Source organism: Bos mutus, chromosome 21, assembly GCF_027580195.1.
Source record: "Bos mutus isolate GX-2022 chromosome 21, NWIPB_WYAK_1.1, whole genome shotgun sequence".
Taxonomy (NCBI): domain Eukaryota; kingdom Metazoa; phylum Chordata; class Mammalia; order Artiodactyla; family Bovidae; genus Bos; species Bos mutus.
In genome coordinates this window covers 27,354,192-27,368,501 of record NC_091637.1, presented here as the reverse complement: position 1 = coordinate 27,368,501, position 14,310 = coordinate 27,354,192, and the positions used below count along the sequence as shown (strand labels likewise).

Sequence of the window (14,310 nt, the reverse complement as noted above, 5' to 3'; positions counted from 1 at the left end):
TCATTGCTGTGCCAACCATAAATTCCAAATTGAATAACCATCAATCCATCAATCCAGGGGTGCTGATTAATAACCCATCATACAGCCACATCACTGACATCCTGTGTTGTCACCTGAATAAGCAGGTGGAGCTACAATTGCTGTCTCTGCCAAGAAATGAAATCTACCAAGAAGTGAGGGAGGAAGTGCAGATCCAGGTGGCCAGTGCAACATCTAATTTAAGGAAAAGGTCTAAAATCAGCTACACTTCAAAAAAATATTTTTTAAAGTTCTATATATAGACTTACATGGGCTTCCCCGGTGATGCTAGTAGTAAAGAACCCGCCTGCCGACGCAGGAGACATAAGAGATGTGGGTTCAATCCCTGGGTCGAGAAGATCCTCTGGAGGAGGGCATGGCAACCCACTCCAGTATTCTTGCCTGGAGAATCCCATGGATAGAAGCATCTGGCAGGCTATAGTTCATGGGGTCGCAAAGAGTCATATTTGAACTGACTTAGCACATACATACACCCAGAAAATTTCTGGCAGGATTCATAAAAAATTTGACAGTGGCCTCCAACACAGAGAGGGATGAGGGGTCTGGGCCATACAGATAGAAATGGGGAATGCACACAGGGATTTCCAGGGTAGAAATAATTTTGCATTCTTATGACACTTGGCATGGTCCAAGCACTATTCAGAAAAAGCTTGACAAACCTCTACTAGTAAATAAATGCCCCAGTTTTAAAACATGTCCAAGCCCCATTCACACTGACCAAATGGAGTCCTGGAGACAAGATTTAACATGGTTTTGTCTGTTTCTAACAAGGACAAGACCAGGGGCGGCAGCCGGGAGGACCAACCCCACGTCCAAGGAGCGGTGGCTACGCAGGTGCAGGAGGGCCTAGAGGAGCTATCCCACGTGGAAGGTCGGGAAGGGTGGTGGTGAGGAGATACCCCTCGTCCAAGGTAAGGAGCAATGGCTGCACTTTGCTGGAGCAGCCGTGAAGAGATACCCCATGCCCAAGGTAAGAGAAACCCAAGTAAGACGGTAGGTGTTGCAAGAGGGCATCAGAGGGCAGACACTGAAACCATACTCACAGAAAACTAGTCAATCTAATCACACTAGGACCACAGCCTTGTCTAACTCAATGAAACTAAGCCATGCCCGTGGGGCAACCCAAGATGGGCAGGTCACGGTGGAGAGATCTGACAGAATGTGGTCCACTGGAGAAGGGAATGGCAAATCACTTCAGTATTCTTGCCTTGAGAACCCCATGAACAGTATGAAAAGGCAAAATGATAGGATACTGAAAGAGGAACTCCCCAGGTCAGTAGGGGCCCAATATGCTACTGGAGATCAGTGGAGAAATAACTCCAGAAAGAATGAAGGGATGGAGCCAAAGCAAAAACAATACCCAGCTGTGGATGTGACTGGTGATAGAAGCAAGGTCTGATGCTGTAAAGAGCAATATTGCATAGGAACCTGGAATGTCAGGTCCATGAATCAAGGCAAACTGGAAGTGGTCAAACAAAAGATGGCAAGAGTGAATGTCGACATTCTAGGAATCAGCGAACTAAAATGGACTGGAATGGGTGAATTTAACTCAGATGACCATTATATCTACTACTGTGGGCAGGAATCCCTCAGAAGAAATGGAGTAGCCATCATGGTCAATAAAAGAGTTCGTAATGCAGTACTTGGATGCAATCTCAAAAATGACAGAATGATCTCTGTTCAAGTAATCCAAGTCTATGCCCCAACCAGTAACACTGAAGAAGCTGAAGTTGAACGGTGCTATGAAGACCTACAAGACCTTTTAGAACTAACACCCAAAAAAGGTGTCATTTTCATCATAGGGGACTGGAATGCAAAAGTAGGAAGTCCAGAAACACCTGGAGTAACAGGCAAATTTGGCCTTGGAATACAGAATGAAGCAGGGCAAAGACTAATAGAGTTTTGCCAAGAAAATACACTGGTCATAGCAAACACCCTCTTCCAACAACACAAGAGAAGACTCTACATGTGGACATCACCAGATGGTCAACACCGAAATCAGATTGATTATATTCTTTTCAGCCAAAGATGGAGAAGCTCTATACAGTCAACAAAAACAAGACCAGGAGTTGACTGTGGCTCAGATCATGAACTCCTTATTGCCAAATTCAGACTTAAATTGAAGAAAGTAGGGAAAACCACTAGACCATTCAGGTATGACCTAAATCAAATCCCTTATGATTATACACTGGAAGTGAGAAATAGATTTAAGGGCCTAGATCTGATAGATAGAGTGCCTGATGAACTATGGAATGAGGTTCGTGACATTGTACAGGAGACAGGGATCAAGACCATTCCCATAGAAAAGAAATGCAAAAAAGCGAAATGGCTGTCTGGGGAGGCCTTACAAATAGCTGTGAAAAGAAGAGAAGCAAAAAGCAAAGAAAAAAAGGAAACATAAGCATCTGAATGCAGAGTTCCAAAGAATAGCAAGAAGAGATATAAAGCCTTCCTAGGTGATCAATGCAAAGAAATAGAGGAAAACAACAGAATGGGAAAGACTAGAGATCTCCTCAAGAAAATTAGAGATACCAAGGGGACATTTCATGCAAAGATGGGCTCAATAAAGAAAGAAATGGTATGGACCTAACAGAAGCAGAAGATATTAAGAAGAGGTGGCAAGAATACACAGAAGAACTGTACAAAAAAGATCTTCACAACCCAGATAATCACGATAGTGTGATCACTGACCTAGAGCCAGACATCCTGGAATGTGAAGTCAAGTGGGCCTTAGAAAGCATCACTACAAACAAAGCTAGTGGAGGCGATGGAATTCCAGTTGAGCTATTCCAAATCCTGAAAGATGATACTGTGAAAGTGCTGCACTCAATATGCCAGCAAATTTGGAAAACTCAGCAGTGGCCACAGGACTGGAAAAGGTCAGTTTTCATTCCAATCCCAAAGAAAGGCAATGCCAAAGAATGCTCAAACTACCACACAATTGCACTCATCTCACATGCTAGTAAAGTAATGCTCAAAATTCTCCAAGCCAGGCTTCAGCAATACGTGAACCGTGAACTTCCTGATGTTCAAGCTGGTTTTAGAAAAGGCAGAGGAACCAGAGATCAAATTGCCAACATCCACTGGATCATGGAAAAAGCAAGAGAGTTCCAGAAAAACATCTATTTCTGCTTCATTGACTATGCCAAAGCCTTTGACTGTGTGGATCACAATAAACTGTGGAAAATTCTGAAAGAGATGGGAATCCCAGACCACCTGACCTCCCTCTTGAGAAATCTGTATGCAGGTCAGGAAGCAACAGTTAGAACTGGACATGGAACAACAGACTGGCTCCAAATAGGAAAAGGAGTACGTCAAGGCAGTATATTATCACCCTGCTTATTTAACTTATATGCAAAGTATATCATGAGAAACATTGGACTGGAAGAAACACAAGCTGGAATCAAGATTGCCGGGAGAAATATGAATAACTTCAGATATGCAGATGACACCTTATGGCAGAAAGTGAAGAGGAACTCAAAAGCCTCTTGATGAAAGTGAAAGAGGCAAGTGAAAAAGTTGGCTTAAAGCTCAACATTCAGAAAATGAAGATTATGGCATCTGGTCCCATCACTTCATGGGAAAAAAATGGGAAACAGTGGAAACAGTGTCAGACCTTATTTTTTGGGGGCTCCAAAATCACTGCAGAGGGTGACTGCAGCCATGAAATTAAAAGACGCTTACTCCTTGGAAGGAAAGTTATGACCAACCTAGATAGCATATTCAAAAGCAGAGACATTACTTTGCCAACAAAGGTCCGGCTAGTCAAGGCTATGGTTTTTCCTGTGGTCATGCATGGATGTGAGAGTTGGACTGTGAAGAAGGCTGAGCGCCGAAGAATTGATGCTTTTGAACTGTGGTGTTGGAGAAGACTCTTGAGAGTCCCTTGGACTGCAAGGAGATCCAATCAGTCCATTCTGAAGGAGATCAGCCCTGAGATTTCTTTGGAGGGAATGATGCTGAAGCTGAAACTCCAGTACTTTGGCCACCTCATGTGAAGAGTTGACTCATTGGAAAACCCTCTGATGCTGGGAGGGATTGGGGGCAGGAGGAGAAGGGGATGACAGAGGATGAGATGGCTGGATGGCATCACTGACTCGATGGACATGAGTTTGAGTGAACTCCGGGAGTTGGTGATGGACAGGGAGGCCTAGCATGCTGCGATTCATGGGTCTCGAAGAGTCAGACACGACTGAGCGACTGAACTGAACTGAACTGAACAAGGACAAGTCTTTTGGGTCTTCCTAAGCCCTGTCTAGGATGCTCTGCTCCCTCCTGACTCCCATCCTTCGGCCAACAGCACCCTGGACCAACGGGGCCCCCGTGTCCACCCAGGCCTGCTCTGGGCTCGGGAGCACTGCCCTGTCATAGGCTAATGGGGAGGAGGTGAGTGCTGCCTTCGGCTTAGGAGTCTTACCTGGAAAGGTTCACCCCCATTACTTATTTTAAGAGCAAATCAAGGCTCAGATCTGAAGTGCCCACTGTATGCTGCTGCTGCTGCTGCTAAGTCGCTTCAGTCATGTCCGACTCTGTGTGACCCCATAAACGGCAGCCCACTAGGCTCCCCCATCCCTGGGATTCTCAAGGCAAGAACACTGGAGTGGGTTGCCATTTCCTTCTCCAATGCATGAAAGTGAAAAGTGAAAGTGAAGTTGCTCAGTCATGTCCGACTCTTAGTGACCCCATGGACTGTAGCCCATCAGGCTCCTCCATCCATGGGATTTTCCAGGCAAGAGTACTGTATGAAAACACCCAAATGGCTTCATCACCACCATGAGGACCCCTCAGGTAAGGAATTTGAGGACTTCAGTTTCCCAGGTTTTTTAATTCTTTACTTAAAAATAAAACCAGGATACCAAAGGTTTAAGTTATTTATTTCTGATGATCAATTAACCTTGCTCCTATAAACATTCATAAAAATCAATTACCAGCTTATTGAAAGAATTAATAAAATTGACACCATTGATTGTAACCCTCTAGCAAGAGCAATAGGCCTCCAGGCAAAGAGAAAGATCCTATTTTTAAGAGGTTCTTCATGTGGATGGTCAGAGGGTATTCTAAAGGTGTTGCCAGGGGTTCCCTGATGCCCTCAGACAAGAGCCAAGCAGGTATGTTCCCCACATCAAAACTGACACAGAACAGATCAGCTAGGGGTTTTCATTGAATATTAAAATGCAATCGTAACCTCCTCAAAAGAGACAGGAGAGGAGAAGGAAATGAAGAGTCTTTAAGAAAAAAAAAAAAACACCAGCCTGAATTTGGATGCAATTATATCCACCCTAATCAGAAGTGTTAGATCACAATTAGCTGCTTTTAAAGACACATTTCAATCTATTAATTTAATCATCAGTGTCATGTGTGAGGCCATTACTGAAGGTGTAATTAAGTGGGATGTTCTATGTGTGTGAGTGCTAAGTTGCTCAGTCATGTCTGATTCTTTGCGATCCCATGGACCCTAGCCCACCAGGCTCTTCTGTCCGCGAGATGTTCTAGGGAAGAACACTGGAGCAGGTTGCCATGCCCTCCATCAGAGGATCTTCCCAACCCAGGGATTGAACCCATGTCTCTTACATCTCCTGCATTGACAGGTGGGTTCTCTACCACTAGCGCCACCTGGGAAGCCTGAGATGTTCTACTATTTCCTAATCAACTGGATCGCCCACAGATGACGTGGGCCCTCGCACCTTGCCTTATTACAGAACTGCTCCCCTGGAAGGGGTGCTTTATGCACAATTTTTGTAGGAGAAAACCAGAAGTCAAAGTCCCATTTGTATTGACATAAAAATGCAACCGCCCCCTCAGAAAGAAAATTCAGTCACTTACCAGCCACAAAACTGGGAAAAGATGCCACCTTCTTTGTCTGTTAGGAAATATGAAAACACACACAAGAGTTGTACGCAGTTGGCCCATAAAATCTAAGCTGACACCATAATGTGACAAGTTTGAGCCCATGAGTGACCAGTCTCTCCAAGAAATCAGCTCCTTATAGCAAAGCAGTGTCTTTCGGGCTCTATGATGTTTGAGTGGGGTGCCTGTTAACAATTCTCATGGGAAACCCTGGGGTACAAAAGGCCATCAGCTGAGACCTAGGGACCCCCAGGCTAGCACATCACTGCTAGAAGGAAAACACTAGTGGTTCTCCAACTGGTGGCATGAGAATTCCCAGACACTTGTTTATCTCTTGGCCACATCACACAGCATGTGGGATCTTAGTTCCCTGATTAGGGATCAAACTTGTGCCCTCTGCAGTGGAAGGTCAGGGTCTTTACCACTGAAGGGAAGTCCCCACAGGGACATCTTTAAAAGCAAGATGAAAGAGGGACTTCCCTGGAGATCCGGGTTAGGACTCCCCATTGGCATCAATGACTCAGAGGACATGAGTTTAAGCAAACTCTGGGATAGTAAAGGACAGGGAAGCCTGGAGTGCTGCAGTCCATAGGGTCACAAAGAGTTGGACGTGACTTAGTGACTGAACAATAACAATTTCCATTGCAGGGGGCGCACGTTGATTTTTGGTCAGGGAATTAAGATCCCACATGCCAGGCAGAGCAGCCATAAATAAATACATACATAAAATTTTTTTGAAATAAAAGCAAGATGAAGGAGATCAGACACCACTGCATGAGTGACCACAGTTATTTCATCCAAGTTACAAAACCTCATCCAAACCATGCTTTCCAGACAAGGGAAATGACTTGCTTGAGGCCTCGTTCTAACAACCTCCCCATCAGGGCAGTGGGAGTTTACACAGGATTGTTTTTAAAATCCACACAGTTGGTTTAGAACGGCGCTTATGGCAATTTCTGTAGACATTTCTGGTTCTCACAACCTGAGGAGGAGGGTTACTACCAGCACCGAGTTGGGAGAGGCCAGGGATGCATCTAAACATCCTGAGGTGCCAGGGACGTCCCCCCACAACAAAGAAGGATCTGGCCCAGATATCCATGGTGCTACTACCCTGGAGTAATCCTGCTTTAGAACGTGATGGTCAGTGGGGCGGACTGAGCCTCCATCAAAGTGGGGAGCACCAATGAGCCCCGTGGACCAGAAGCAACACAGGAGCGCACGGCGGTGGGGGGCTGAGTCAATAGAAAAGGGACTTCCCTTCCTCCCCCAGGGCCTCCTCCTCCTGCACGGCCACCTGGCTTTGCTTGTCAGGACCCCCTTCTCCTAGGCAATGGGTGGGACCAGAGCCCTGTCCCACCCACATGGGATGGTGAGCCCATGGGGACAGGGCAGGCAGCTCCCATGTCAAGGCCCCCGGTCAGAACTCTCACCTCTGGGATGTTGTTATTGTCAACTGGTCCATTGAGATCAGAGCGCTGTTGCTTTCTTGGCTGCTCCAAACCATTGCAAACCTGGAAACCAGGAAGTTAAAGATACAGATGAGGTCTTCACATGTTAGAAAAAGTTTAAAAATGACTTTAAAAATAGTTTAAAATAAAATAAAAAATTTTTAAAAGAGACCGAGATACAAAACTGGAGACATGATACAATTTTGTAAAATATATGTGTACATAGGTATGTGTGGGTGCACACAGATATAATTTAACTTCTCTGTCAATAACATGTAGACTTTCATACATCTCAAAAGTTATGTGAATCATGGTTTCTAATTTTATTGTTTATTATTCTTTTCAATTGTGGCAAAGTGCATAAACAGGGTGACAATATACAGCCTTGACGAACTCCTTTTCCTATTTGGAACCAGTCTGTTGTTCCATGTCCAGTTCTAACTGATGCTTCCTGATCTGCATACAGATTTCTCAAGAGGGAGGTCAGGTGGTCTGGGATTCCCATCTCTTTCAGAATTTTCCACAGTTTATTGTGATCCACACAGTCAAAGGCTTTGGCATAGTCAATGAAGCAGAAATAGATGTTTTTCTGGAACTCTCTTGCTTTTTCCATGATCCAGTGGATGTTGGCAATTTGATCTCTGGTTCCTCTGCCTTTTCTAAAACCAGCTTGAACATCAGGAAGTTCATGGTTCACATATTGCTGAAGCCTGGCTTGGAGAATTTTGAGCATTACTTTACTAGCGTGTGAGATGAGTGCAATTGTGTGGTAGTTTGAGCATTCTTTGGCATTGCCTTTCTTTGGGATTGGAATGAAAACTGACCTTTTCCAGTCCTGTGGCCACTGCTGAGTTTTCCAAATTTGCTGGCATATTGAGTGCAGCACTTTCACAGTATCATCTTTCAGGATTTGGAATAGCTCAACTGGAATTCCATCGCCTCCACTAGCTTTGTTTGTAGTGATGCTTTCTAAGGCCCACTTGACTTCACATTCCAGGATGTCTGGCTCTAGGTCAGTGATCACACCATCATGATTATCTGGGTTGTGAAGATCTTTTTTGTACAGTTCTTCTGTGTATTCTTGCCAATTCTTCTTAATATCTTCTGCTTCTGTTAGGTCCATACCATTTCTGTCCTTTATTGAGCTCATCTTTGCATGAAATGTTCCTTTGGTATCTCTAATTTTCTTGAGGAGATCTCTAGTCTTTCCCATTCTGTTGTTTTCCTCTATTTCTTTGCATTGATCACCTAGGAAGGCTTTCTTATCTCTTCTTGGGGGAGCTACCCCACCCTAAGCCCAAGGCCAAGGGCGGCGGCGGGGAGGAGCAACCGCACAATCAAGGCCAGGGGCGGTGGCCGGGAGGACAACCCCACGTCCAAGCAGCCGTGGCTGCGCAGGCGCAGGAGGGCCTAGAGGAGCTATCCCACTTGGAAGGTCAGGAAGGGCGGTGGTGAGGAGATACCCCTCGTCCAAGGTAAAGAGCAATGGCAGCGCTTTGCTGGAGCAGCCGTGAAGAGATACCCCACGCCCAAGGTAAGAGAAACCCAAGTAAGACGGTAGGTGTTGCAAGAGGGCATCAGAGGGCAGACACTGAAACCATACTTACAGAAAACTAGTCAATCTAATCACACTAGGACCACAGCCTTGTCTAACTCAATGAAACTAAGCCATGCCCATGGGGCAACGCAAGACAGGCGGGTCATGGTGGACAGATTTGACAGAATGTGGTCCACTGGAGAAGGGAATGGCAAACCACTTCAGTATCTTGCCTTGAGAACCCCATGAACAGTATGAAAAGGCAAAATGATAGGATACTGAAAGAGGAACTCCCCAGGTCAGTAGGGGCCCAATATGCTACTGGAGATCAGTGGAGAAATAACTCCAGAAAGAATGAAGGGATGGAGCCAAAGCAAAAACAATACCCAGCTGTGGATGTGACTGGTGATAGAAGCAAGGTCCGATGCTGTAAAGAGCAATATTGCATAGGAACCTGGAATGTCAGGTCCATGAATCAAGGCAAATTGGAAGTGGTCAAACAAGAGATGGCAAGAGTGAATGTCGACATTCTAGGAATCAGCGAACTAAAATGGACTGGAATGGGTGAATTTAACTCAGATGACCATTATATCTACTACTGCGGGCAGGAATCCCTCAGAAGAAATGGAGTAGCCATCATGGTCAACAAAAGAGTTCATAATGCAGTACTTGGATGCAATCTCAAAAATGACAGAATGATCTCTGTTCGTTTCCAAGGCAAACCATTCAATATCACAGTAATCCAAGTCTATGCCCCAACCAGTAACACTGAAGAAGCTGAAGTTGAATGGTTCTATGAAGACCTACAAGACCTTTTAGAACTAATACCCAAAAAAGATGTCCTTTTCATTATAGGGGACTGGAATGCAAAAGTAGGAAGTCCAGAAACACCTGGAGTAACAGGCAAATTTGGCCTTGGAATACAGAATGAAGCAGGGCAAAGACTAATAGAGTTTTGCCAAGAAAATGCACTGGTCATAACAAACACCCTCTTCCAACAACACAAAAGAAGACTCTATACATGGACATCACCAGATGGTCAACACCAAAATCAGACTGATTATATTCTTTGCAGCCAATGATGGAGAAGCTCTATACAGTCAGCCAAAACAAGACCAGGAGCTGACTGTGGCTCAGATCATGAACTCCTTATTGCCAAATTCAGACTTAAATTGAAGAAAGTAGGGAAAACCACTAGACCATTCAGGTATGACCTAAATCAAATCCCTTATGATTATACACTGGAAATGAGAAATAGATTTAAGGGCCTAGATCTGATAGATAGAGTGCCTGATGAACTATGGAATGAGGTTCGTGACATTGTACAGGAGACAGGGATCAAGACCATCCCCATGGAAAAGAAATGCAAAAAAGCAAAATGGCTGTCTGGGGAGGCCTTACAAATAGCTGTGAAAAGAAGAGAAGCGAAAAGCAAAGGAGAAAAGGAAAGATATAAACATACATATATACATATATGTAAATATACGTATATATATATACACACACACACACACACACCCAGAGGGGCTTCCCAGGTGGTGCTAGTGGTAAAGACTCTGCCTGTCTATGCAGGAAATGTAGGAGATGCAGAGACACAGGTTCAACCCCTGGGTTGGGAAGACCCCCCTGGAGAAGGAAGTGGCAACCCACTCCAGTTTTCTTGCCTGGAGAATCCCATGGACAGAGGAGCCTGGCAGGCTACAGTACGTGGGGCTGCAAAGAGTCAGACACCACTGAGCCTGAGCATTAGATGTGACAGATTAGGTATCAGCAGTAGGACTACAGGATCATACAGCGATTTTACTTCTAATCTTTGGAGGAACTACCATATTGTTTTCCACAGCAGCTAAACCATTTTATATTCCCAGCAAGTGTCCAAAGGTTAAAATTATGTTTCTAAAAAAACTTTAATTCTTAGTTCAATGCAAATTCTAAAATCCAAATTCTTTAGTTAGAGCAAAATAATCTACTGTTAGAGGGGAAAAAGTGCCCCAAAGACACGTCATAAGTCTTCTCTTAAAGAAGACACCCATCCAAAATCCCACTTAGTTCAATGAACAAAATTTAAAGTTGAGGTATATTTTCTCTACTTAACACCCTGTGTTTACATGTGTGCTAAGTCGCTTCAGTCGTGTCTGACTCTTTGTGACCCCATGGACTGTAGCCCACCAGGCTTCTCTGTCCATGGGATTCTCCAGGCAAGAACATTGGAGTGGGCTGCCATTTCCTCCTCCAGGGGATCTTTCCGACCCAGGGGGCAGGTGGGTTCTTTACCACTAGCACTACCTTTGGAAGCCCTTACTCCAGAAAATCTCCCCAGATCCAAGAACTGAAACTGCTGTCCAAACCCCAAAGCACACTCTGGTAAGCCAGCATCACAAGTCAAGTTCCAGAACTTTCCTGAAATAAATTAGCAAGCATCACTTCCCTGATGGCTTGGCAGTAAAGAATCTGCCTACCAATGCAGAGGACATGAGTTCAATTCCTGGTCTGGAAAGATTCCACATGGCATGGAGTAACTAAGGCCCATGCACCACAGCTACTGAGCCTGTGCTCCAGGGCCCGTGCTCCACAAGAGAAGTCACTACAATGAGAAGCCCACACACTGCAGTTAGAGAGTAGCCTCTGCTCACCACAACTAGAGAAAAGCCCGCACGCAGCAACAAAGACCCAGCGCAGCCAAAAATAAATAAAGTATCAAGCAGTAGCAATATCGTGACAAGACAGTGCATGCACGCACGCTGAGTCACTTCAGTCGTGTCCAACTCTGTGCGAGCCCAGTAGGCTCCTCTGTCCAAGGGATTCTCTAGGCAAGAATACTGGAGTGGGTTGCCATTGCCTTCTCCTAATACTGACAAGATAGTAATAAGTTTTATTTACAAATAAATTTATACTATGAACATACACATACATTATACTTACATTTATTTATGAATAACTCTTTTTTTTTAAATTATTTTAAAGGAAGACGGCTGTTTAGGAAAGTGGGTTCTCACCAGACACCTAGCCTGCCTGCATCTTCATCTTGGACTTACAGCCTCAGCCTCCAAATCTGAGAGTAATAAACGCATGTTGTTTCTAAGTCCCCTGGTTTATGATACTCTGATTTAGCAGCCTGAAAGGACTAAAAGATAACACTCCTTCCATGAATGTTACAGTTTGGTCTAGAACCTAATTTTTCTGGCAGGAGAAGGACCATCATGTGGGGTAATAGACTCTCATCGAGGTGCCAGATACATGGTGGGGAAACAGTACCTCCAGGACTGCTACCCGCCTTGTGTTGGGTGCCTCTGAGAAATGGAAGAGGTCTCCATTCTGGGGGACGCACTTTGGGCTTGGCCAGGGAACCCAGGCTGGCTGGACGTCAGTGCCTCACACCATCCCACCCCAACCCCAACACCTCAGCATGGGGCCACAGCACGCAGTGACCACAGGCGACACAAGGTCTCAGGCCCATGTCTAAGGGCAGCTTCTCCCCAAAGCAGCCTGGACCCTTCCCTCTAGAGCAACATTTCCTTTAACTCCCTTGGACCTCTCATCACCATGGCAACCACATCTCATGAAAAACAGCCAGAGTTGTTTCCAGAGAGGCAGGGGGTGACTTCTGCTGTTTCTCCTTGGGAAAACCCATCTGGTGCTCCCGTCATCATCTCATGGCAGGGGTTGGGGGCTTAGCAACAGGTGACACAGCGTCCGAAATGAGCATGGTCAGAGGCCCACGTGGACGTGGGGTCCTGGAATCTTAGAGGAAGATGCTATTCAACTCTTTGTGCCCTCCCCATGGCAGAGCAGCCAGGTGCACCTCAAAATAAAATGCCAGCCAGGGTTATCTCTGACTTTCACAGCCAATATGGACAGCTGGGCCATATCCCTCATTAAGTAACTCCAGTGGGCATTCTTGGTACCACCCACTGGAACCCCTACCGCCATCGCTGGTGAGGAGGGGCAGGTGAACTGAACCATGCAAACACACCAGGAACCCCCAAACCTGTATTTCATGGAGCCCTGAGAGCAGAACACTATCTGGTGGCACAGGCTGGGCACAAAAAGCCGGCACCAGGGCCAGCTGTTCAGGGCAGAGACGACTTGCCTGTAAGAAGAATCCACTCATTTGAATAAATGAATAAATACACCCAGGCTTCCCGGGTGGCTCAGTGGTAAAGAATCTGCCTGCCAGTGCAGCAGACATAAGAGATGAGAGTTCTATCCCTAGGTGAGGAAAATCCCCTGGAGAAGGAAACTGCAACCCAATCCAGTATTCTTGCCTGGACAACCCCATGGACAGAGGAGCCTGGTGGGCTACAGTCTACAGGGTTGCAAAGAGTTGGACATGACTGAGCACACACTCATGCAGACAAAAAACATCCTGGCTCCAGTTGGTGAAACTAAAGCTGGAGCTTTTTAAACGTGTCAATTCTGATTGTGCCTGCTGGATTAAACTGAAAATATGGTAAAATAATCCATGTGGCTTCGGATGGAATAATGGCAAACAAGCACATACCCACTCACTCTCGAGTCATCTGGAACAAAAGCCAAGTGTTTCCAAACGTGGTCCTGGATGACACGGGGATGAGAGACATGGAGGGGAGCTCAGTCAGGGACAGACAGCATCGACACAAAGCCAAGGAAGCCACTGCTTCCCACTGGACTGTCCCATCTCTCCCCAGACAGGACTCAGTGTCAGAGAAACCCCAGTGCTGCACTCAGCAAAGGGAGAGCCTTCTCTAGGAATCCTTTCTTGTTTTCAAAGGCATCGGTCAACTGACTCATCAGTCATTCCATCCAAGACGTGCCCTCCTCCGTCCTGCTCAGGGAAGTGGGGGGCAGGGGTGGGTGCGGCTGGGACAGCGACACTGCAGATGCTCCCGTGGGGCCAAGCTGGGGGCATCACCCACAGGGCTGATGATGGTCTGATCACTGACAGTCTCATCAGTGCCCTCCTCATCTTCTCTCAGAGGCCCTTCGATCCATCCCCTGACAAATGGTGGCTCAGAAAAATAACAATCTGGTTCTGTTCCTCTCAGCATTCAGGCCACTCCATGATCTTCACCTGGAGGAGGAGAAGCACTTGCATAAAGTCTTCATTCTTATCTCACTTATCCCTCCAGGGACGATAACATCTTCTCAAAGCCACCACTGCTACTGCTTAGTTGCTTCAGTCATGTCCAACTCTGTGCCACCCCATGGACTGCAGCCTGCCACGCTCCTGTGTCCATGGGATTCTCCAGGCAAGAATACTGGAGTGGGTTGCCATGCCCTCCTCCAGGGGATCTTCCTGACCCAGGGATCGAACCCCCGTCTCCCACATTGCAGACAGATTCTTTACCATCTGAGCCACCAAGGAAGCCAAAACTCTGGCTTAAGAGAATCATGACGAGATCCACTGGGGAAGCCACTGGGGGCCTGGCCTTACTCTCTGTGACTTGTCTGATAAAACTT

At 46.0% G+C, this 14,310-nt stretch overlaps 1 protein-coding gene across 1 annotated transcript in view; it reads right to left on the bottom strand.

Moving 5' to 3' along the window:
• The window catches only part of APBA2 (amyloid beta precursor protein binding family A member 2), a 60,142-nt gene that overhangs the window by 24,289 nt on the left and 21,543 nt on the right, over window positions 1-14,310 (bottom strand). Inside the window, 2 exon segments of the mRNA XM_070358457.1 lie at window positions 5,863-5,899; window positions 7,317-7,397. Coding sequence (XP_070214558.1) covers window positions 5,863-5,899; window positions 7,317-7,397 — 118 coding nt within the window.